The 22,909-nt window shown below is 53.7% G+C and overlaps 1 protein-coding gene across 11 annotated transcripts in view; it reads right to left on the reverse strand.

The window, feature by feature from the left end:
* Positions 1–22,909, reverse strand: part of MPRIP (myosin phosphatase Rho interacting protein) — a 150,843-nt gene that overhangs the window by 59,395 nt on the left and 68,539 nt on the right. For 10 of the 11 annotated variants that reach the window (XR_008374563.1, XR_008374564.1, XM_053563227.1 and 7 more), the window contains exon 4: positions 395–546. Coding sequence is in view for 9 of the 11 variants with exons in the window: in XM_053563227.1 (XP_053419202.1) it covers positions 395–546 (152 nt within the window). In the remaining 2 variants the exon portion in view is untranslated. Of the gene's footprint in view, positions 1–394; positions 547–17,632; positions 18,139–22,909 lie in introns of those variants that run through there. The other variant, XM_053563226.1, reaches the window with a different exon arrangement.

Genomic DNA, 22,909 nt, shown 5'->3' on the forward strand with positions numbered 1-22,909 from the left:
GGGGCTTAGACAGGAGTGGGGCAATGTTGAAGTGCTTTGGGGACTCATCTCCCTGCAGGGAGAGTGACAGGGAAGCTAGGGATACAGTGAGAATGGGGGTACAGAGATCAGTGAACAGGCCTAAGAAAGGTATAGCGGCCCTGGGACCACTAGGGAGGCCTCAGAGTCTATAGGACAGGAGCGGCGGCCTCAGTGAGTGTGCAGAAACCAAGCCTGGTTTCTGGAGCAGTGACTGGGTACACAGGGATGCTGAGCATGGAGACAGGGAGCTCAGAAGAAGAGACACGTGGAGAAGGGACCAATGACACCAACCCCACCACCAGCACACGGCCCAAGTGGTCTGGACCCGAGGGTGGGCAAGGAGTGCGCCATCCTGCAGCCCAAGCATTCTCACCCGCTGACGATCTCCTTGGTTTCTGCCCTGATGAAATGCTCCTTCTCAGGTGTCAGGATGCACAAGGAGAACTTCTGGCCCGTGCGGCCCTCCCCATCCACCACATCTGTGCACTGGTTCATGTTGATGGTGCCCTGAGGGAGGGTCGTGGGCTGCAAGAAGACAACGCCAGAGTCAGTTGCCTAGAGGCCAGCCAGTGAGGGCACAGCTGTCCGGCAGCTCCAGGGTAGCCCCAGTCCTCCTGGCTGCTGGCGCCCCTCCTCCAGACCCTCAAGATCCTACACAGCCAGCCAGGGAGGGGCGAGGCCAGCCCAGGCTCTCCCCAGAGGACACCCAACTCGTAGAAGAGGGGAGGAGGGAACAGGAAGAAGACAGCTGGAGGGGGACAATGGCAGCCAAGATCCTGGTCTCAGAGGATTGCTGATCCAAAGAGAGCAGTGAGGTGTTTTTAAAACAGCAAGGTTATTTTTAAAGGAGGAGGGGGCTGGAAGAGAGCCACATCCAAGAAAGCAGGCTGTGGGTGGGGCAGCCCACCGGCACCCCCCTGGGCCCAGAGCAGCTCTACAAGGGCCGTCTCACCAGGACAATTCCTAACTTTTTTTTTGTGGCAACAGAAGTTATTATGACACTGAAATTAGGGAGAGAAGACCTAAAAAAGGAAAGGAAGGCTTTGAGAAACCTGCTAAAGTAAAGAGGCTACAGAAGGCTGTCTGAAGACAGCTAGCCCCACGTCTTGCATCAGTCTCCAGACGCAAGGATGCTTTGGGACAGCAAATAGGTGCGACCAGGAGTGCTGTCCCTGGCTCCCACTGCCCTGAGCCCTCTGCACTGACAGTGCTCACAGGGCAGCCGCCTCTGGGGAAGCTGCCAACGTCTCCACCAAGCCCACTCCAAGAGCCCACAACTTCCTCGGTCACCCTTCCTGGAGAAGCAGGTGCTTGCTCATTGGATTTGGGAGGTGAACAGCAGCCATCTGGGGGGGTGGGGGCTATAGTCGGGCAGCCTCCACTGCTGCCTGGCTGGGAGCTGCCCACTAAAGAACAGGACGTGGGCACAGGACGTAGGTCTGGCCCCCATGCTATGCCCAGACCAGCCACTCCCCTCAGGCCCCTCGTCTTCACCTGTTGTGTGCAGGTTGGGCTCAAGTCCATAGGCTCTTCCCAATACTTCCACCAGGCTGGCCTATGAGCTTCTCGGACCCACTTGCACATCCCTTGATGCCCATGTACAGGAGGCAGGCCCAATGGGCACTGAGGTGGCAGACTTTGTGCCCAGCTCTAGAAAGTCTTCCCCTGTGGGGCCTCTGGCCCCTCTGTGGGCCTAGCTCAGAATGGAGGTGGCAGGGCTAGGCTCACAGGAAGGCTCTGACCTCTGCGCTGACATTGGGGGGTACGAGGAGCTGCCCATTATTCTCCATCAGTGTAGGAACCTATAGGGGCCTCTCCCTAACCCTCCTAGGAGCCTGGTGGAGCTGCCCTACAACCAAGTGGTGGAGGGGTTCCTTGGGGAGCGGGGGGCAAGGGCCTAGATCTACATCCCAACTGCCTTCTCTGGCTGGGGAGGACCACACAGAGCACTAACCCCACAGGCAGATGGGCAGCACCTTCGGTCCTGGCCGTCCCCACCTCCTCTCCCCAGCTGTGGCCCTTGCCTGTCCGGACCCTGGCAGGCCACACTAAGGCTGCTCTGGCTGGGCTCTCAAAGCTGGGTGCCCACACACAGAAAAACACCCCCAGCACTGCCACGGAGCCTCCTTTTCAAAGCCAAAGCCTCCTGTTTGAAAAACAAGGAAACTAATACCATGGGCCAGTGAGAGGACAGTGTGTGGGCTGAAGTGGGGCTTGAAGCGCCCAGGCCCACCACTCCACAGAATCATCACCACAGTGAGCCAGGAGCAAACACAGAAAGGCAGGGGACAGCCTGGGGCTTTCCAGGGTGACTCTTCCTCTCCAGCCATCAACTCCCACCCCAGTCCTTGGGCCCAGGGTCTCCAGCCACGGACAACACACGCCCTAGCTAAGTTTCTACCTGCACCACGAGCCTACCTTTACAAAATATAACATACAATGCACACATCCAAAGATAGGTTAACATGGGGAGAACAGAGCAAAGCAATAGAAATTCTATTACTTTCTTATCAGGGATCACCATCAGGGCCCTGGGGCACAGGCTTCATGTGAGGCTGCTGCCCCTGGGCTCACTGTCACCACACTGCCCATCAGCACAACGCCTGCATGCACGCCCCTCTTGCACAGCAGCCAAAGACCCGGCCTTGCTGCTGGGCACGGCCCTGCATTTCAGCCTCCCCCAGGAGTAGAAGGAAACACCCACACCCTCTCTGCCTCTCAGTTTCCTCACGTGTGAAATGGGGGTTCCATCTCCTTCCAAAAAGGGTCTCAAAAGCATCAATGAAAGGCAAAGCCATAGCAACCTAAACCAGGATCGAAAGAAATTCATATTATTCGCTCACTGTGTCAGGACCCTGCAATTATAGTCTCCCTCATGCCCCCTTTAATACCCCTCCCTGTGAGACAGGCATTACCTAATCCAGTAAAAGACACAGAAGAGGGCACGGCCAGAGGCTAAGTGACAGTCATCCAGGACAGGAAAACTGACCCAAAACCCAATCTGCTCCCACGGGTCACAGATCTTCCCACAGAGTACGAAGAAACAAAAAAAACCTCCTGCTCTGAAACTAGGTGACCTCATCCTTAGTTAACCCTAGTATTAACTTTTCTTTTTTTATAGCTTTATTGAGATTAATTCACATACCGTACAATTTGCCTAGTTAAGATATACAATTCAGTGGCTTTGAGCACATTCAGTCACGCAGCAGTCACAGAGCGTGAAAGACAGCTCCCAACACGGCCCTTCAAGGCTGCAAAGCGATCTCTCTGCTTTCTGCCTCTGTATCTTTATCTTGTCTGGATCGCTCATACAAGTGGAATTCTGTTATTATACAACACGCAGCCTTCTGTGGCCTCTTCCAGTTAACATAACTCCAAGGCACACCACCACTGCAGCACGTATCACCATTTCACTGGGATGGCTGAATGACATTCACCGTGTGGCTACACCACATTTCCTGTGTCCAGTCATCTGCTGATGGCCACTCTGGCAAGGTGAGCAGAGCTGCTGCAGACACTGTGTGGGACCTGTGTGGTGCGTGTCTGCTGTTCCCAGATGAGGGAGCAGACGTGCCGGTCTGATGGTAACTGTTTAACTCTCTGAGGAAATGCCCGACTACTTCCCAAAGTGGCTACACCACTCTCCATTCCCACAAGCACTATGTGAGGACGTGGTACTAACTCTATAAATGACATTCATGCCTTGCTTCCCAGCAGGGCTCTCGGAGGGCATATGGACATACCGACAACCTACTACAAAAATGGCTCCCTCCAAGTCTGACGGTGCCACTGCCAGCAAGGGCACTGGCCACAACACTGTCCCCGCCCTTCCCACACCCCTGCTGAACACCATGCCCTGGGCCATACCCTTCCTCTATATTCTCAAGCGGACCCTGCCAACGACACTGTTAAGGCAGGCGCAACCACCCCACCTGCACATGGAGCGGCCAGCCACAGAGAAGCCACAGCTGTGCACCACCTAGCCAGTGGTCACGGCAGACCATGTCGCCTGGTAGGACATGCCATACTGCCGCACCTTCTCGGTGCTCTCACTCACTGCTGTGCCACGGCTGCCTGCAGTGCTCAGCAGTCACACACACAGGCTGCATCATGGAGCCGTGGGCTATGCTGTTCAGCCTGGGTATGTGGAAGGCAGTACCACCTAGGTTTGTGCAGAGTGCTCTGTGATGGCTGCACAGGGATGAAACTGCCACAAGATGCATCTCTGGGAAGGCATCTGGTCCCTCTGGAGCCAGCCTCTTGGCCACTTAGCCCCCAGGCCTCTCCCCTCCCCTGCCTCTGCCTACGAGGCAACATATGCCTATCTGCATTCTCAGGAACAAGGGCAGATATTTGGGCTGCAACCCAAATCCAGCCAGAGAGAATGCCTTGCCTCTTTGCTGTCAGCAAAGCAGCAGCTCCAAAAAGCTCTCTGCCCTAATTTTGTACCTCCAGAGGTTAAAAATCCAGGCCTCCTAGGAGGCTGAACTTCACCTAGTTTCACTGGTTTCCTTTTCCAAAAAAGAGGTGGCAGTTTGCAGGCCAAATTACAGGTCTGTCCTTGCCCAGCCCCACAGCCATCTGGAGCCTTGGGTCCTCTCTGCCTCCACCCCTGCACCACGAGGACAGCTGCCAAGACTGCAGATTGTTTAAGCGTGAAGGCACAGAGGAGGTGGGAACCAGTCAGCTCCCACAGCCCAGCACAGGGCTACGGCCCCTCAGGGAAGAGGTGGAAAAATCTGGGGTAGCTGAAGGATGCAGAGGGCCCCTAAATCCAGAACTCACCCCAAGGGTCCTCTGATGCAGGAGACTCCCTCTAAGGGCACACACACCTGCTGAAGCCCAGCCCTCCTCCCTGTACTCTGTCAGCAGCCAGAGCGGCCCTGGCTTAGGGTCACACAGCCTCATGATCGGAGGACCCTCCACCCCTTCCTTAGCCCAAGTAGGTTCAGCTTCAGGAAAACCAGCCTCTGCTTCTGGTTGACCCCCAGGAGCATAAGAAGGCACAGGGAAAGAAGAGCCAGGCCGGACAGAGTACTGAGTGGCCTTCAGTGTGTGGGCAGGTCCCAGGCAATGGCCATTAAAGTGCCAGAGGGGCTCACATGCCAGGCTCGGGTGGGGCTCTTCCCTTTTGCTTCCACTCCCTCACTCAAACAGGAAAACAAGAGAAGCACAGGAACAAAGTCTTTCCCCAGGGTAAACGATTGCCCCCCAAACTCCCAGGCCTCAAACCTCAAGCCTCCTTGGGGCCACCTGGAAAAGTCTGACCCTGTGACTGGTCCCCCTACCCCTCCCTCCTCCCTGATCTTTTCAACCCAAGATTATTGGAGAACCTGTAGGCAGGGCCACCAGGACTGAGCGACATACGGGGGCCTGCCCAGCCCTGTTCCACCCTTGGCCAGCCCTGAACAGAGAAGGGTGAGTGCTCACTGAGCTGTCCATCCTATAGCCAGATCAGACAGGGCTCAGGCAGGAATGGAGCCCCCCCACCCCCGACCTAAGGTCATGGTTGTGGTCCCCATGCCCACACCAGGCAGGAGGGAGCTGGGCTTGCCTGCAGAGAGCGGGTGGGCAGCTGTGCTGGGGGGCTTGATCTGCCTGCTGCAGCAGGTCTGGAGAGGCCCTTCCTTTTTCTGGGACTGAGGCTGGGTCCAAGGCGGACAGCAGCCCTTGGGGAACACCAGCCATGTCTCAAGCATAGCTGGAGACTGATCCTGGCAGAACCCCATTCCTAGAGGTTCTCCCTTTAAGAGTTAGCTCTGGGCCCACCTAGAGACAGCATGGGCTTTCTGAGGCCTTGGGGCTTCCCTGTATTAGCAGAAGGCACCTCCGAGACACAGAGCACTGGCTGCTGGAAGCTCCTGTGCACAGTGCAGCACCCCCAACCACCTGAGCCTGTGCTGCATATGCTCTGGTGGTCTGGGGGAAACTGAGGTGCAGCGGAAATGCCCACTGGGGCTTTCCTGGGGGTTGGAACCAAATTTTTGTTTTAAGGGACAAAAGAAGGGTAGGGACAAGAACAGATACAGCAGGTACAAGAACCCTTATACCTGATGTGCCAGGCCACGTGGCTACTGGCAGGGCAGCAAGACACCCAGGTCCTTGCCCAGTGGCCAAGTGTCCTCTGCCAAAGGAGCTTCCCTTGAGATGCTCTCACCACCCAGCAAGGCTCACATTCTTCTCAAACACAAGGGGGGCGGGCAGCAGACCCTCTCACTTCCACAACCACAACGGCCAGCTAGAGGACTCCGCACGGGCCAGTAACACTACACCACACGTAATAAGGAGTTCAAAATGGAGCAAAAGCTGCAGAGCGTTTTGAGTGGCAGTCCCCAACCTTTTTGACACCAGGGATCGGTTTCACAGAAGACAATTTTTCCGCAGACTGGACAGGGAAGGAAGGGGGCAGAGGGGTGGTTTCGGGTTCATTCAAGCCATTACCCTTATTGTGCACGCTGTTTCTATTATTATCATATTGTAACATACAATGAAATAATCATACAACTCACTGTAACACAGAATCAGTGGAAGCCCTGAGCTTGTTTTCCTGCAACTAGATGGGAGTGATGGGAGAAGGTAGCACCTCAAGTGTGCCGCTCATGTCCTCAGCTCCACCTCAGATCATCAGCATTAATTCTCATCAGGAATGCACAACCCACGTCCCTCCATGCACAGCTGACAGTAGGTTTCGTGCTCCTGTGAGAATCTAATGCTGAGGCTGATCCGATAGAAGGCGGTGATGGGGGTGGCTGTAAAGACGATGAAGCTTCACACACCCACCCAAGACCCACCTCCTGCTGTGCAGCCTGGCTCCTAATAGGCCACTGCCCAGCACTGGTCTGCAGCTCGGGGGTGGGGGCCATAGACTTAGAAGATGACCAAGGGGAAAAGCATCACATTAGATTTAGCAGTTTCTTAGATGACACCAAAATCACAGACAACAAAAGAAAAAACAAACTGGACTCCATCAAAATTAAAAACTTCTGTGCATCTAAGGACACTGTCAAGAGAATGAGTCAATCCACAGAGAGACATTATTTGCAAATCATACATCTGATAAAAGATTACTATCCAGAATATATAAAGAGCTCCTAAAACTCAACAACAAAAAATGAAACAATTTTAAAATGGGCAAAGGATTCAAATAAACATTTCTCCAAAGAGATACAAATGGCCAACAAGCCCATGAAAAGATGCTTACCATCACTCCTCATGAGGTGAACACAAATCCAAACCACCATGACAACCCATTTTACATAACGAGAGTGGTGATTAAAAACAAAAAAGAAAAGAAAATAATAAATGTAGGTGGGAATATAGAGAAGCTGAAAACTTCATGCATCATTTATGGGAGATAAAATGGTACAGCCATTTCCACTGTGGAAAACAGTGTGGAGCTTCCTCAGAAAGAAAAAAACAGATTTACCATATGGTCCAGAGATTCCACTTCTAGGCACACAGTCCAGGGAACAGAAAGCAGGGACCTGAACAGCTGTTTGCTCACAGCAGCCAAGAGGCAGAAGCAACACAGCGTCCACTGACAGATGAATAAACAAAGCAGTGCGTACTTCCATAGGGGTTATTATTCAACCTTATAAAAAGGAATAAAATCCTGACACGTGCCACAGCATGGATGGACCAGGAGACACTATGGAATGAGCCAATCACAGGACAGACACCATATGACTCCACTTCCCTGAGCCACCTAGGAGTCAGAGCAGAATGGAGGCTGCAGGTTGGGGTTGGGGGCAGTGATTAATGGGCGGTTTCGGCTTGAGAAGATGGTGGGGGGATGGCCACACAGCACTGAGTGTGCTCAATGGCACTGCAGCACACGCTCACAAATGGTTGAGATGGTCAATTTCACGTTACATGTATTTGAACACACACACAACCAAGTGTCCAGACCAACTCAGATGACACAAACCTCGGTAAGCACAGACGCAAACAGAGACCTCATGTGGGCCAGCACGCTCCTTGGGTGAAGTGTCCATCCTACAGATGGAACCTAGCACAGCTGGCCTGGAGTCCCGCAACCGGGTGCTCACAGCAGCCTTGCATGAGGCTCTGCACCAGGGGCACAGAGCAGAGGCCCTGGCAGGCCGCCCCTCCCACGCCTGGCCCTGAGCATGAGAGCAGGAGCAGCACCTTCCCAGGAAAACAGGCCCTTAGGCTTTTGCTCCTCCACTCTCCCTCAGGGTATCAGGACCCCACCCCACAGCCAGACCTCAGTGACATAAGTGTGGCTGGTGATCACAGGTACAAGTCGCATATGGAGGGCACTGGCAGAGGCACCAGTCTCTGATTCAGCCAGGACTGGCACAGTCTGGGCCAGAATGTGCCCCTCCTCACTCCTACCCAGCACCTACACCCCTTCATGCCCAGCAGTAAGTCCTTTAAACTCACTGGACAAGTGTTCAGGTGGAGACCGAGTCATTTCTCAAAGGTTTGCATCAACCCACAGAGGTTTGCTGAGCACCCACCCGGGGCCAGATGAGGGGCTTGCCGTTGGAAAGTTCACACCAGTCTTGTGGGATGGTGGGAGATTTTAAAAAGAGAAACAACTCCATGGTTTCAAGTGGTTGAAGTGCTAGGGGTGAAAGACAACAGGTTTAGCCCAGCTTAGCCAGAGGTCAAAACAGAGGCTGAGTGGAGGGAAAGGGAGGCTGAGGCCACAGGGTTAGGTCTGTTGGCCTGATCTGAGGATACAGAGCAGGTGACAGCAGTGGGGGGGAGAAAGAAAGGGAAGCAATGTTCCAAGACAGGAACGTTAATGGCACACAGGGACACTGGTTGGAAGGGGTGTGTTCTGAAGGAAGAGCCAAAGGGACTCGAAGAGGGTGGGTGTGGGGGAGACTGGCTAGGGATGACCCTTAGGATTCCAGCCTGAACAGCTCATGATGAGAACAGGAGACACGAAATTTCTTATTTCTATACCTGACCTACACGCCAGCTACCGTTCTCTGGCATTTCTGTCCCCTGCACGAAAATAGACCCTTTAGCACTAATGCCACCAGGGATGGAACACAGGCAGGGAAGGGAAGAAGGGAGCTGAACAGTGGAGGCAGAGACAGCAGAAGACAAGCCCAGCAGCTGTGGGCCAGGGCAACCCTAGCTGCCACTCCAGGGTACACAAAACAGCGCCTATAACATCCCTAGGGCATCCCCAAGTGGACAAGGGGCTGGGAGGGCCTGTTGTCGAGAGCTCAGGGCTGAGGACTCTGGCTGGAGGCAGGGGAGGAAATGCCCAGGGGCCAGGGGCAGAGCGAGAGCAGCGCCAGAACAAAAAGGAGGTGAGGTGGATGCAGATCAAGGGGGCTCGGACCTGGCTTTCCTTTGAGGTGTGCAGGTGCACAGACTGTGGGCCAGTGTCCCCAGCCCTACATCACTTCTCAGTGTCTCTGAGAGAGAGGTCAAGTCTGAGCTGGAGGGGCTGGAGTCAGACCCAGCAGCAAGGAAGCTGAGCCGCAAGGTCCGCAGCCTCAGGGCAGAGCTGACTTCAGTGGCCTCTAGGCCTGCAGCCACTGGGCAGCTCCCTGTGGCTGGGAAAGGAGGACAAGGAAAGCTGGGCACAGAAGGGCTGGTGCTCACGCCACCAACAGAAATGCCCAACCTCTGCCAAGACCTGTGCTCCCCTGGGTGGAGGGTGATGGCCATTTATGCATGGCCTGGGAGCCTCTCGATCTCTTCATCCTCCCTCTTCCTGTCCCCAGATGGTCCTCTGAAGGCTGCCTTGATCCAGCAGAGCTGGGGGGGGTCCCCAAAATGGGGCACAGAGGAGGAAGCTGTGAATAGGAGCAGCAGGACCCTCTCAAGACCCCAGGGACAGACTGCAGGAGCTGAGCTGTGTAGCCTCCAGGGCACAAGGGAGTTGGGGACATAGGACAGGACTACTTCCCCCAAATCCTGAGCCCACAGCATCCACTGGACACCAGACCCGGGGCCACAGCAATGAGGAAGAAGCAGCACCCACCTCAGACTGCTCCGAGCGCCGAACGTAGGAAGGTACATGGTGAGACAGGTGCTGAAATAAAGGTAGGAACCTGGCCTGTAAGAAGCAGGAGCAGGGGGCCAGCATTGCAAAATTCAAATGTCTTAAAGGTAGTTTCCAAGGGTCAGAGCTGGCCCAAAGAGCAAGAGAGTGTGGACGTGGTGCTCAGCTCAAGGCGAGGCTTGCGCTTATCTGCACACATCTGTCCCCACAGATGTAAGAGACCGTGTCACCACTCAGGACACAGGCACAGCCAGCAAACCACAGCAGCATGCCCAGGCTGGGCCAGCTCTCAGAGGGGTCTGCTCAACTGCTAAGTGTTAATCAAGCACCTGCCACGTGCGGTGACCAGTGAGGTGCTGGGGACACAGCAAGACACCTACCTATAGAGCCTAGCTTCCCGCCACAAACCCTGGCCACAAACCCCAAGGTGGACAGGATGCCAGGCAGAGCCACAGTGGGTATGACCTCCACAAGCAGAAGGTGGTCAGGGATAGCCAGTAAGGCGTGGGGAGTAGGGGACCCTGCTGGAGGGGCCTGGGGCACACTGGGACTAGACGTCACACTCAGGAAGGCAGAAAGGCTGCCTGCAGCACTGCTGCCCTCCAAGTGCGGATGACGGCCCTGAATGAGTTCTGGAGCTGAAGAACATGGGATCCCAACAGCAGCACTGGCTTCAGCCTTTAGTCACTCCCCAGCATAATCTCTCAGGGGCCACCCATCACTTGGTGTCCCTCTTCGGCAGGGACATAAAACAAGGACCCCACACAGGCCACACTGCAGCTGCCCCGGCTAGGGGAAGATGGTAGGAAAGCCCCTGGCAATGCTCTGCCACAGCTCAAGGCCCCACTTTCGAGCTTTTCTCCTCGACCAGCCCCTTGTCCTGGCTCAGGACTCCTGCCCAGGCCCCACCCATCTCTCAAGGGCAAGGCCATCAGCACCTGGTGTGAAGTCCTCCCAGCAGCCCTGGCCTAGAGCCACTTCCTCTTTCCCTGAGTCTTGAGAGTACTTCCTTTTTCACTTTTGAAATAAACTTTAAACTTTAGGATAGATGTAGGCCTATGGAAAAGTTGTGCAGAGGATATAAGGAGCTCCCACCTACACAGGTAACTTCTCACACCGGCACAGTGCCCGCTCAGTCCTCCAGCTGCATGAGCACTCCTGCTACAGGCCCACACTTCACCCCCCACCGCCTGACTCAGAGCTCTCATTCTGCTCTAAGAGCCGGCTACATTCAGTACCCTGTCCCCTCAGGCTACTCTTAGCTGTGAGAGTTCCTGGCTTTCCTGGATTTGGGTGACCTGGACAGTTTTGAGGAGTGCTGGTCAGGCATTTGCAGAAAGCCCTTCAGTTTAGGTTTGTCTGATGTTTATCTTGTGACTAGATGACAGTTATGTCCTTAGAGAGGAAGACCACACAGGTAACCTGCCCCTCATGTCTCATGGATGAAAGAGCCAGAGTTTATCCCTATTGATGCACCTGGCTGGGTCATGGGCTGGTCTCTACACTGTGGAACTGCTGCCCTCCTCTGCCCTGCTTCCTGGGGAGGTCCCTGTGCCAGCCTCACACGGGGATGGGGACCACAGTCTGCCTCCTCAAGGGAGACATCTACACACACGGCTTTGTCTCTCTTCTTTCTTCCATTTGTTTCTTTTATGTTTACTTGTATTAGTACAGACTCGAGTATTTCATACTTAGAATTATGATCTTAGTCCATTTTGTGGTACTACAAAGGAATATCTGAGGCTGAGAAATTTATAAGGAAAAACGGTCTATGTGGCTCACAATTCTGGATGCTGGGAAATTCAGGGTTGGACTCCTGGATCTGGCGGGGTCTCAAGCATGTGCACAGATCTCAGGGCAAGAGAGAGAGCAAAGGGATGGGGGGCCGGAGGGCAGCACAGCAATTCATATGCTCCCCTCTCTTCAGGGAAGAGCACCAATCTACTCGTGAGGGCCCCCACGACCCACACACCTCCCACCAGGCCCACTTCCAACACTGGGGATCCAATTACAACACAAGCTTTGGAGAGAACAAACATCCAAACTACAGCATAATCTAAGTGTATATTATTCCTTGGTTGCTTATGCCGTCCCACTGGGAGCTTTTCTGGCTGACTCTAAGCCCCTGTGACACACTCCAGCAGCATGTGCGCCTTATTTTCTAGCCCTACAAGGTACTCCAGGCTCATCCAGATATTTCCTGCTCTAGCCCTAAAATCAGCTCTTTTTTTAAGGAGCCCCACCTGTTGAAGAGTGTCATTAAAAACCAAGATGGAGGGTGGTGCCTGTGGCTCAAAAGAGTAGGGCAATGGCCCCACATGCCAGAGGTGGTGGGTTCAAACCCAGCCCTGGCCAGAAACTGCAAAAAAAAAAAATAACCAAGATGGAGGTGGCAGTCCTTGCTCCTAGGGTGTCAGAGCTTCTAGGCTGACAGAACATGAACACAGAGTATGTACAACCTGGGCACATCACACACCTGTAAACATGTCCCTCTGTATCTTCGAGTATCTCTACCAAAGTCTCAAACAAGCTAAGTGCCCTGTATCGCCAACCGTTGGCCCCCCACACCGTAGAGCACTCTGGCTGTATCCCCCACTCGCCTATGCCCTGCGCCCTAACTACAGTATCCCCGCACACCACCTCCATACTGCCTGCTCATTTGAGCACACACATGCCGGCCTCAGAACCAGCACCTGGTACCCCGGGAACTGCTGCACCTTGGAGACAGTCTCGTGCAGGGTGCATCTGCCTCTAGGCTGCGACTCTACTTGCAGCCAAAGGTACATTCCCTTTTAGCCATGGCCTCAACTCTCTGCTGAGCTCCCAGAGAAGAGTCTGCCACAGCACCCTGTCCACCCAAGAGCTCAGCAATGGGCAGACACTGGCGGGAATATTTGAGACCTTTGGCATGAGTTTTTGAGGCATCTCCAAGGCATGTCTGGATAAGGAGGGAGGGCAGAGTAAGGAGAAGCCATGGAGGAGGGAGAGCAGGAGCTCAGGACTGTCCCCTCCTACCTGGGCTCTGAGGAGGCTGTGCCCAGGGCAGGCAGTGAGGGCCACTCTGGAGAGGCAGCAGGGCCAGCACACAAGCAAGAGATTCCTGAGACCCACTGGCCTGGCTCCAGTCTGCCTTAGCCTGGGAGGGAGAGTTGCCATTCCATGTAACATAGCTACTTTTCTGCCCAGAGGCCCGCCAGGGAGATCTAGAGAAACAAGCTGCTGTTTGCTGCAGTGAGACTGGCCAGCAATGTGGCCACTTGACCCATCATATCCACTGGGGTCCACCTCAGGCATTCAGGGTCTGAGGCCGGGAGATGAGGCTCCCTAGAGCCTGGAGAAAGGAGCTGGCTCAAACCAGAAGGTTTTAGAGCTTAAAGCAATAAATGGTTCCTGGCTTCTGCTGAAGAATGTAGTCACCTAGGACTATTCTGAACCAGAGAGACTGACCTCAATTCTCTGGGGTGGGAGTGGGGCATCCCATTGCTCCTGATGCCCACCAAGGCTGGGCATTGCTGCCTCAGAGGGAGACCCTGATGCCACAGAGGCTCAGCTCTGGGGGGCTGGTTGTCCCAGGCTGGCCACCCAGCTGTGGTAAGTCACTAGCAACTTCTGGCTGGGCCCAAGAAGGCCTGACAACAGCAGAGAAAGAGGAGCGAGGAGACAAAGCACAGCTGTGGGAAGCCTGGCAGCCGTGGGGCCGGCGATGTCACAGGTGCCTGAAGCAGCACTCAGAAAGGTACTGCCAGCCACCATGAAAGAAAATGAAACCCTGGGCAGAGGCAAGGTGGAGATGAGGGCCATCCTTCCCCACTCAGGAGCAGGCATGGCACTGAATCCCTGGGATGCACGGAGAGTTGGCAGCTCTGACAGGCAATGCTCCCCCTACAGGGAAATGGCCTCTTGCAGAGACGTGTGAGGGCAGATGTGACCACTGCAGTACTTCTGTGAATAAAAAAGGGCGAAGCCTTGGAAGGCAGGGGCCTCTGCAGCTTGGCTCTGAACCACAGGACTGGCTCCTTAGCTCTGCTTGGAGCAGAGTATGGCACTCACTGTGAGCCATGTCCAACACAGGGCTCTCACACACGTGGCTTCCTGCCAACCACGTACAGACCTGGGCAGCAGGCAGGTCCAGTGGGCCCACCAAGCCCTGGGCCCAAAGGATTTCAAATCCAGAAGCCACTAGCAGCCAGAAGTTGCTAGTGACTTAATACAGCTGGATGTTCAGTGTTTGTCTAAGATCCCAAACCATCTAGAAATGGAACACTAAGCTCAAGACACATCAATCTCCCAGCTGTCCAGATTTCAGATACACAAGGACAAAGAAGTATACAGATTCTAGCAGGGTCACAGGGGGGACAGCCTGAGACCTGCCCACCAAGTCACAGGGCTCCAGAGGAAGCACCATGTGGGCATGACCCAGGGTCTCCCTGCACCATAGGCGCCAAGCTCAGGACACACTTGCCATCTAAGACCTCCTGGGCTCTTAGAGAAGGAAACTGGCTTGGGACAAAGAGCCACAAACCCTCCAATGACAGGCCCTGTGCCCAAATGCCAGATACTGGAGCAGCCTGAACAGTGCCCATCCTCAGCATGGACCCTAGTCCTCACACCCACCGACCTTGGCAGCAGCCTCAAAGGTCCAGTCCTGCCCAGGCTCAAGGCTCCTCCCTGAGGACTTGAGGCTTGTCAATGAGAGGGTCTGGACCCCCAGGTTGTAAGTCCAGAACCCCAAGAGAAATGCTCTGTTGTTCTCAGACGTAGGTCCACAGGGAAAACCCACAAACACAACCTCAAGCAACACCTTAGTCTCAGGGCAGGGGTCTAGAGCCCATTAAACCTGACAGATACCTACCCGGCTATACTCCCAAAGGGCAGGAGCTAAGAATTAACCAAACATGTAAAAGATAGAACCTTCTGTAAGAAGGGGGTCACATCAAAGTCCTCTTTGGCTTTTTTTCTGTTTCCAGAGATGATTCCACTCAACAAGAAGATTGTTAAGAACCGCACTCCCCAGCCACACCTGGGAAGGTGCCAAGAAAGAAGTCTTTCTCTCAGACACCTCCATTCCCCTTCCCACTGGGAATGCCCGATTCACTCCACAGAAACTCAGACTTCTTCAGGGCACTGCATCGGTGGTGATGTCTTACTTGACACAGCCACTCCTGCCTTAGCCTAAGACTGAGACAATGGAAAGACTGGTCAGCTGTGAAGGCACTGTTGGTGGCAATGTCCTTGCATGTAGGGGCCTTTGTTCATCACGCTCCTAGGCCCTGATCAAAGCCTCTGGGACAGCCCTGCCTGCCCAGATGGAACTGTCTTCCAGCTGAGTCTGTCCAGCGGGCCTGGACACAGCCCTCTACTGGTCAAAGAAACGAGGTGTTCAGGAAGATCCGGTTTTGTAAAGAGGAGGAAACTCACAGATTCCTTCTGTGGTAGGTGATGGGCAGAACAGCCCCCAGACCCTCTGGGGAGGGCTCTTGGCTCATGTGCTCAGGACCAGTTGTAGCTCGACTCTTTGGAGAGCCCAGCTCAGCAGCAGTGGGGGTGCTCCACTGCTGCCCCTAAACCATCATGTCCTCTGGGTAGAGCCGTCCACCCCCGACACAGGCTCACTGTAAAGGGCTGAATGTGGGGAGTGAGTTTCCTTTCACACATTCAGTCTCAGCGAACAACAGGGTACTGACACATCTGCCTTGCTGGGCCTCTTCAGGGGCTGAGGGGACACGGCACTGAGGTCACCACGCCCCTACCTACAACACTCCACATTCTGCCCTTAATGAGCAAGCTCCCGACACCCCCACAGATGTCGCACATCCTGGTCCAGCCCAGCTGCAGGTGTGCAGCCTGAGCCCCTGTAGGCCATATGGTGACAGCATGCTGCCTCTCTGTGTATACTGTGCTACAGTACAGACCTCCCCAAAAAATCCTTCCCTTGTGCAGAAGATGTCTTATATGGGACAGAATGACCATTATAAAGATCAAAACCCTGATGTGTACTGAAGGGAAGGCCTGGCTGGATCGCTGGCTGGTAACAGCCGGGCTGGGTGGAGATAGTACCCAATGCGGACCTTCCCCCTGTGGAGGCATGCTGTTTCCAGGGATAGCTCCTTGCTGGAAGGCAGCTCCTCATTATGGGACTGCAGATGATCAGAGACAGCACCACCATCTCTCCCCCAGGCCAATGACACCCACCTTTCCTCTGCACCCCAGTGGCCTGACCCTGAGCCTGGAGGCCACAGTGTTCCTATCCAGATGGCCTAATGGCTGCCAAGCTGAGGCAAATTAGGACCTTGTCCCTCTACTTCGTTCTCAAGGGGGCAGTACAATCTGGCCTGTGAGAGGAGTGCTGCAGGGTGGGGTCCCCATCTAGTCTGGAGACTGACTCTGCCTTCTTAGGAGTGTGGCTGGAGGAAAACTGGTGCCCTCTGCCACAACAGCAATGAGTGGTCCTGGGGCCCCAAGAAGCCACTGCCAGGAAAAGACAGCCCAGTACCTGGCATAGCCTCCTGCCCACTGCGGGACAGCCAGAGGAAACGGAGATCAGTGTCCACTTGAGGGCAAACAACAGAGGCCTGTTTGTGGGCTCTGTGTGCAGCTTCTGTGTGCAGAGGTGACACAAGAGGAAACGCAGGAGAGAAAATGCCAATTGCACACCGCAGACACGGGGGATGGGCTGGGAGGTGTCTGGAAGCACCAAGGCCGCCCTCAACTCTACCGCACGCTGACTGCTCCCCAAGCCAGGAGGAACCCCAACCAAGGAAGCTTCTCTCAAGACAGAAAATAAGGGCCCATACTGGGGCCTCGGGGAAATAATGGGAAATACTTGGATTTGCTGTTGTTTCAACATCAGCCCGGACACCACTAGGGCTTGAGGAACAGAGTTGGTGCCCCATACCACTGGCGGGACAGCCTTGGACCCATTTCTTCCTCTAGAAAAAACCTAGAGTTGGGGTTGTGGAAGCAAGGCAGAAGAATCAAACACACCCCGCCTCACCCCAGCCATCCACAGAACACCCAGGATGTCGACAGCAGGGCTGAGAGCAGTTTCTGTCTTTCCTTTCCCCAAGCCAACTCCATAGGCCAGGCTGGTCCATTTGCACCACAGACCTGAAGCTCCTGCCTCTTCTGAGACCTTCAGCTCTGCCCACACCTTGCTGACCTCACCTTCTCTGATTCAGACCTGGCCCCAGGGAGCCCTGACTTCTCAGGTCCACTGACGCACGTCCTCCACGCTCCTCACGCGGCACTCACAGACCAGTGGGGGACTTGTTTGTTATTAAGGGACTGAGTGAAAGACGAGCACACCCTCCTCCAGGCCAAGTCGACCTTCTGGGGGCTGGAGGGGCCCGCGGGTGGCAGGCATGCCAGACACGCATGGGAAGCAGAGACCTCAGCTGCAGGAAGCAGTTTGCAAACCTGCATCAGGACCCAAAGAGTACCCATAGGCCATGCAGATTCTATTTTTTGAACTCTATCCTCAAGAAATAATTCCCCCAACTAGAAAATACCTGAGCAACTGAAGTCCTCACTGTTGGCCATACTACTCCAAATATGTTACTCAACTTTTTTCTTCTAAATGGCATGAATGATATATTCTGTATTTGCATATAACATTACCGATATGCTATACTCTGCTTCTTAACCAGCCGGCAGGTGTCACTGGGCCTGTCCTCTGTGCCACTCCATAAGGTTTCCCGGCCTCCCTCATTCTCAGATGAATTTCCTGAATGAAGCAGCAGGATGCAGAGAAGATAGGAAACACAGCTCGGTTGAGTCCTTGTTTAAGTCCACAGTGATCCTAAAAAGCTGTTATTACTCTCCCCATTCCACAGACAAGATAATTTAGGCTTAGTAAGACTACCGAAGTGTTCAAAGTCAGACAAAAGATGGCAAAATTGGAAGTGGAATTCAAACTCACAAACTAATTCAATTTTGCCTTATATTGACTGGTTCCACAGGGGGAAACCGCCCAGACTGAAACAGGCTGTGGGCTTGGCCTCTCTACCCTGAACTCACTACCATATTCCCTGCAGACCACTTGTCCCCTGTGGCCTCTGACATGGGTGATTCAGAAGGTCAGCAAGGCCCTCTGGGTCAGTCAGGTCTCCAGTCAGAAGCCCTCTGGGATGGGAAGCTACAGGCTTCCACATTAACTCCACACCTCTACCCGCCGATTCAACCCTGTCCACCTGGGGCAGCTGCTGTACAGGGACAGAGCAGGGCCAGAGCCACCGTGGGGCCTCTGGGAGTTGGCCCCCCACCCAGTACCACCCTAAGAAGAGATCACCACCCAGGGACAAGTGACCTCTCTGCCCTCTGCCAACCAGGTGGAGTAACAAGTGGGGAAGAAACACCTGGGAGGATTCTTCTTGTGGGATTAACTCGAAGCAAGTGAATCAAAAAGGACCTGCCGTCATTTAAACTCCAAAACAGTCACATCAGAGGACTTTTCTAGAGAGTCACTTTACCTTTTCATCTTTGTGCTTTCCTGTTTTTACAAAACTTGTACAGAAAATATGTTGTACAAAAAACAACTATGAAAAACATTCAGAACAGCAAATAACCTTCACGGCATGTGCTCTCTTGCATATGACCACTCCCTCTGGCTTCAAGATCAAATCTGATCTTCATGTATTTATTATCTACATTTTACCTACCAGTTTGCTTCACATCAAGAAATCTGAACAGGGAAATTCAAAGTCACGAGAAAAGTAAACGAAAGAAGGACTTTTCACATGTCCTCATCTTTCCACAAAACGATGTGGTGGCTGAGAGCATTTAGATGCAATTCAGTTACCCTTGGAAGTACCTGCTGGACCCCGCGGGGCCACGGACTGGCGGACCCAGACCTTTCACAACTGTGTAAGAGCTTGGGGGGAAGGCGTGAGTGTCCAGGGAGGAGACAAGGAGAAGCGAATGGCTTTCAGCTGGCCCTTCTCCCTCCCTCCATCCCTCCTGTTTCCATCACTTATGCCTTTGACATGGTTATTTTTGGGTTTCCAAGTAGGGAGTAGAGGAATGGAAACTAAGAAACCCTCTGCACGGGGGCTGCAGAGCAGCTCCTGTTCTGCCCTAGCTCTCGTCTCCCTTTCACAGCTCTTCTGGGAGGATGGGAGGGTCTTAGAGTGCTCTCCCTCACTCAGCCCCCAGCCCACTGTGTCTCCCTTTCGTGCTTTTAGAGTATCTGTAAGCCTCATCCACTTGCCTGTCTTTATATGGAGCTGGGAAAACATGAAGATAAATAAAGCCTCAATTAGGCAGGCATCCAGTACGGGTGGGCGGGAGGGGCTGGCCCTATCCCACTGCAGGAATGTCTGAGAAAGCTCCAGGGGCCACAGGCAGCCTCTGAGGTTGGAGGCTTCCCACAGACTCCTTTCCTCTGTGCTGACCAGGCATGGCCAGGGCCTGGGAGCCCTAGAGCCAGCTCCATTCCCACAGCAGCTTGCCCCAGGCAGCCTTGGCCATGCCACATGCAGGGCAGAAAGGGGTTTTTGCTCTCATCCCCTGCTTCCTCTCTCCTTCATTCCTGTCCTCAGAGTGCAGTCTTGGGCCCAAGCCCAGCAGGACAACACTGACTGGACACGATGCCAGCTCTCCAGACCCGACAGAGCCAGCTTGTCCCTTTCTTACTGATTCCATTCTGGTTCTGAGACTGCAGAGGGCGTTGAGAGGGAGATCCTATTTCTTCCCCAAGCCGAGTGTGGGGAAGTGGGCTCTGGGAAGGAGCCTGGGCAGGAAGAGGCTCACAGATATTTTTAGAGACATGGGAATCAGGCAGAGACCTGGGCCGAAAGGGACTGCAGTCCCAATTCCAAAAGGCCAGATGAGAGGTGAAGAGTTAGGAGCCAGGCAAGGCAGGGACAGGCTCTGGGGACAGAGAACAAGGCTCAGCACAGGGTGCCCTGGGCCGCTCTACCCCTTCTGAGTGTCACTCCTTCACAGCTGTGCCCAGGCACTGCCATGCCAGGTGGGACCTCAGCACCTGGCCCCACAGAGCACCACAAGCTTCTGATGCTCAGTGCTAGAAACAGGGTAGAGAGACTGTGAGGGGTGGGGGGCAGGTGGGAGCTCGTCACCCAGCTTCCTTTGACAGTGGAGAATGAAACAGAATCTAAAATGAGATCTTCAGTTATCTGCAGGCTTCTCATGGGTCAGGCCACCTCAGTTCTCCAAGACCCCAAAAGCATCTCTCACGTATCTGTGGGTACGTCACTCAAAAAGCATCTCTTGGCAGCCTCTGGAACAGCCACAGGAATCTGGAAGTAGGATGTGGAGAGAAGGAAAATGGAGAAAAGTGAAAGCCTCCAGACATCGACTGCTCACGGGAGAACAGCCTTGTGGTAGCCATCAATTGCCTCAAAGATGCTCACTCCGCACTCAGCAATTCTGCTGCCCAGAAAGTTCTCTGCAGCACTATGTTAAAAAGTAAAAATTTTAAAACAACTTGGACGTCCAACAGTAAGGAACAGAGGAAAGGAATCAAATACAGTACACAGCTGCTGGAGATAGCCCTGCCTTGAAGGACCAGGAGGGACGCGCCGGTGGACTGTTCTCATCTGAAGTAATAGGTTCATTAAAATACTATAATTTTCAGGTCTTACGTAAGTGTACAACAAGAGTCCTAGAGGACAGACACATAAGCCAGGATACCCACTGGTCTTTATCACTGCCCTGAGAAGATTTCGAGAGGACCTCAGCCTTCTGTGTCTTTCCTGCTTCCCCAAATGGAAACCATGGGCTTTTTTTACCCCTGGCTATTGGAGGAAGTCACTTTTCTTTCACCCCAGGGCTTTGGCAAGTTCTGCCTTTTGCAGGCCCCTCCCTCTGCCTGGAAGCACCCTCCCCTCCTGTCTATGCCCTGGGTACTAATCTGCGCTTCCCCACAAAGGGGAAGGCTCACCAGCCTGGCCCCAGAGCCCAGGCAAGGCAAATGCATCTTTGTGTCTGTCTGAGCAAGTACTTCCTCGGATGGCTGATCCCTTGGTTTTCCTGGCTAGACTATGAGATTCAGGAAAGCAAAGACTGTTTTTGGTATTTTTTATTTTCCCAACTCTGAGCCCTCTGAGGCACTGGGCAAGCCAGCAACATGAATCCAACCCCCCTTGCAGTTTCCAGTTTCTTGGGCCCCAGGTAGAGCCCTGGGAAGACGGGACTGAGAAGGAAAGAGACCAGAGCTCTGCGGCCCTGGGGTGAGGACAGGGCCAATCCCCAGGTAGCCGGGACATCAGCTGCAGAACCCACCCAGCCCACAACAAGGGGCTCATTGTTGCTGTCAAGTAGGTGACTGGTCTCCAGGACAGGGCCTTATTCACAGAGAGAGATTAGATAAACTCTCCCTCCAATCTTCCTGGAACAGTAGTCATCATTAACCCTTGGGTTTCCAACCAGAAGCATCTGGAATTTCAACTATTTTATTAAAGTATCTCTTTCTCATAAAAAAGGTGTTGAACCAAATTACAGACAGTACATTTAATTTAGGACTTGAACACACACGTGCCACCTAGCAGGCCTGGTGCACTCACATTCTCTCTCCTTCTCACACACAAACCCTGCCAAGTACATACAAAGGGCTGCATAGGCCCTAAGCAGCAATATGACCCACACAGGACAAAACAAAGCCAGGGACACACAGCAACAGGTGGGTAGGAAGCAGGAACAACGCCCAGGGTGGACACCAGCACTCACTGCCAGCCCCGGGGCTAGTCCCTGCCACACCGAGAGCCCCAGTTAAACACAGCCCACTAAGCGCAGCAGCAGGTCCAACCTCCTGGAACCCTAATAAAAATGACTATTATAGGGGGTTATAAACTCTCAAGGACAAAAACCTGGAAAACAGACAATAGCAGATACAAGATAGCAATTAAATTTTTACAGTGGGAGAGGCTGGATACATGGAAAGAGACAAGAGGGAGCAGGCAGGGATTCCCAAGGGCAGCCAGAGTGAGGCGGGCTGCCACTGAGGATGTCGGAAAGCTCAGAAAGGCCTGGAGGCCCCTGCGGTCTCTCACTGGGGAGACAGAGCTGAGGGCAGGAGGACTGGTCAGCCCTTGGATAAGAAGTAGTTAGGAAGGCCCAGCTACAAGCAGAGCCTGGCTGGTGACGGCCTGGGACTCAGAGCAACAGGAAGATTTCAAGACAGTTTGTACCCTGAAAGCTGAGGTCTTCACCCAATTCCCTCTGCTGCCCACGGGTCTCCCTAGGCTAGAGATGGAACACTTCCTAGTAAAGGAAACTGACAAGCCCAAGAGAGAAAGATGAGAGGGCTTGTACCTTGGGACACTCAAGGGTTTCTCCCAAAAGAAGCCAGTCCCCTGCCTGCCTGCCCTCCTAAGGCCAGGCCTTGGTCAGCATCCCATACACTCCCAAACACACACATACACACACACACGCTCTCACATTCACATACATACACTCACACACCTACTCAAACACACACACACACACACACACTCGCACGCATTCTCACACACACTCACACATACACTCTAATACACACACTCTCACGCTTACCCACACATACTCTTATACTCAGACACATACACTCTCACACTCACATGCTTCACCACTCATTCAAGAAAGCCCAAGACCAAAACAAACAGAACAGGAACCCCAAGAACGCAGGGCAGACCAGAGTCAGGATAAAACTCCAAAGTCACTGTTGTTGTCAGAGAAGGTACTGCATCTACAAGCCACGAATAAGATGCCACAAAGGGGGCACACAGAGAACTAAAGTGAGGTCTGAGGAACAGAACGTGAGAGCTGGGTTTCCAAGGCCAGGTCCAAGCGATCTCAGGCACAACAACGCTGAGCACAAAGATAATAGAGACTCTGGCCAGAAGAACCAAAGCCAAATAACAGAAGGTACAGAAGGAAAGCCCAAGGAGAACACAGCCG

This window comes from Nycticebus coucang, chromosome 15, assembly GCF_027406575.1.
Source record: "Nycticebus coucang isolate mNycCou1 chromosome 15, mNycCou1.pri, whole genome shotgun sequence".
In the NCBI taxonomy this organism is placed as follows: Eukaryota; Metazoa; Chordata; class Mammalia; order Primates; family Lorisidae; genus Nycticebus; species Nycticebus coucang.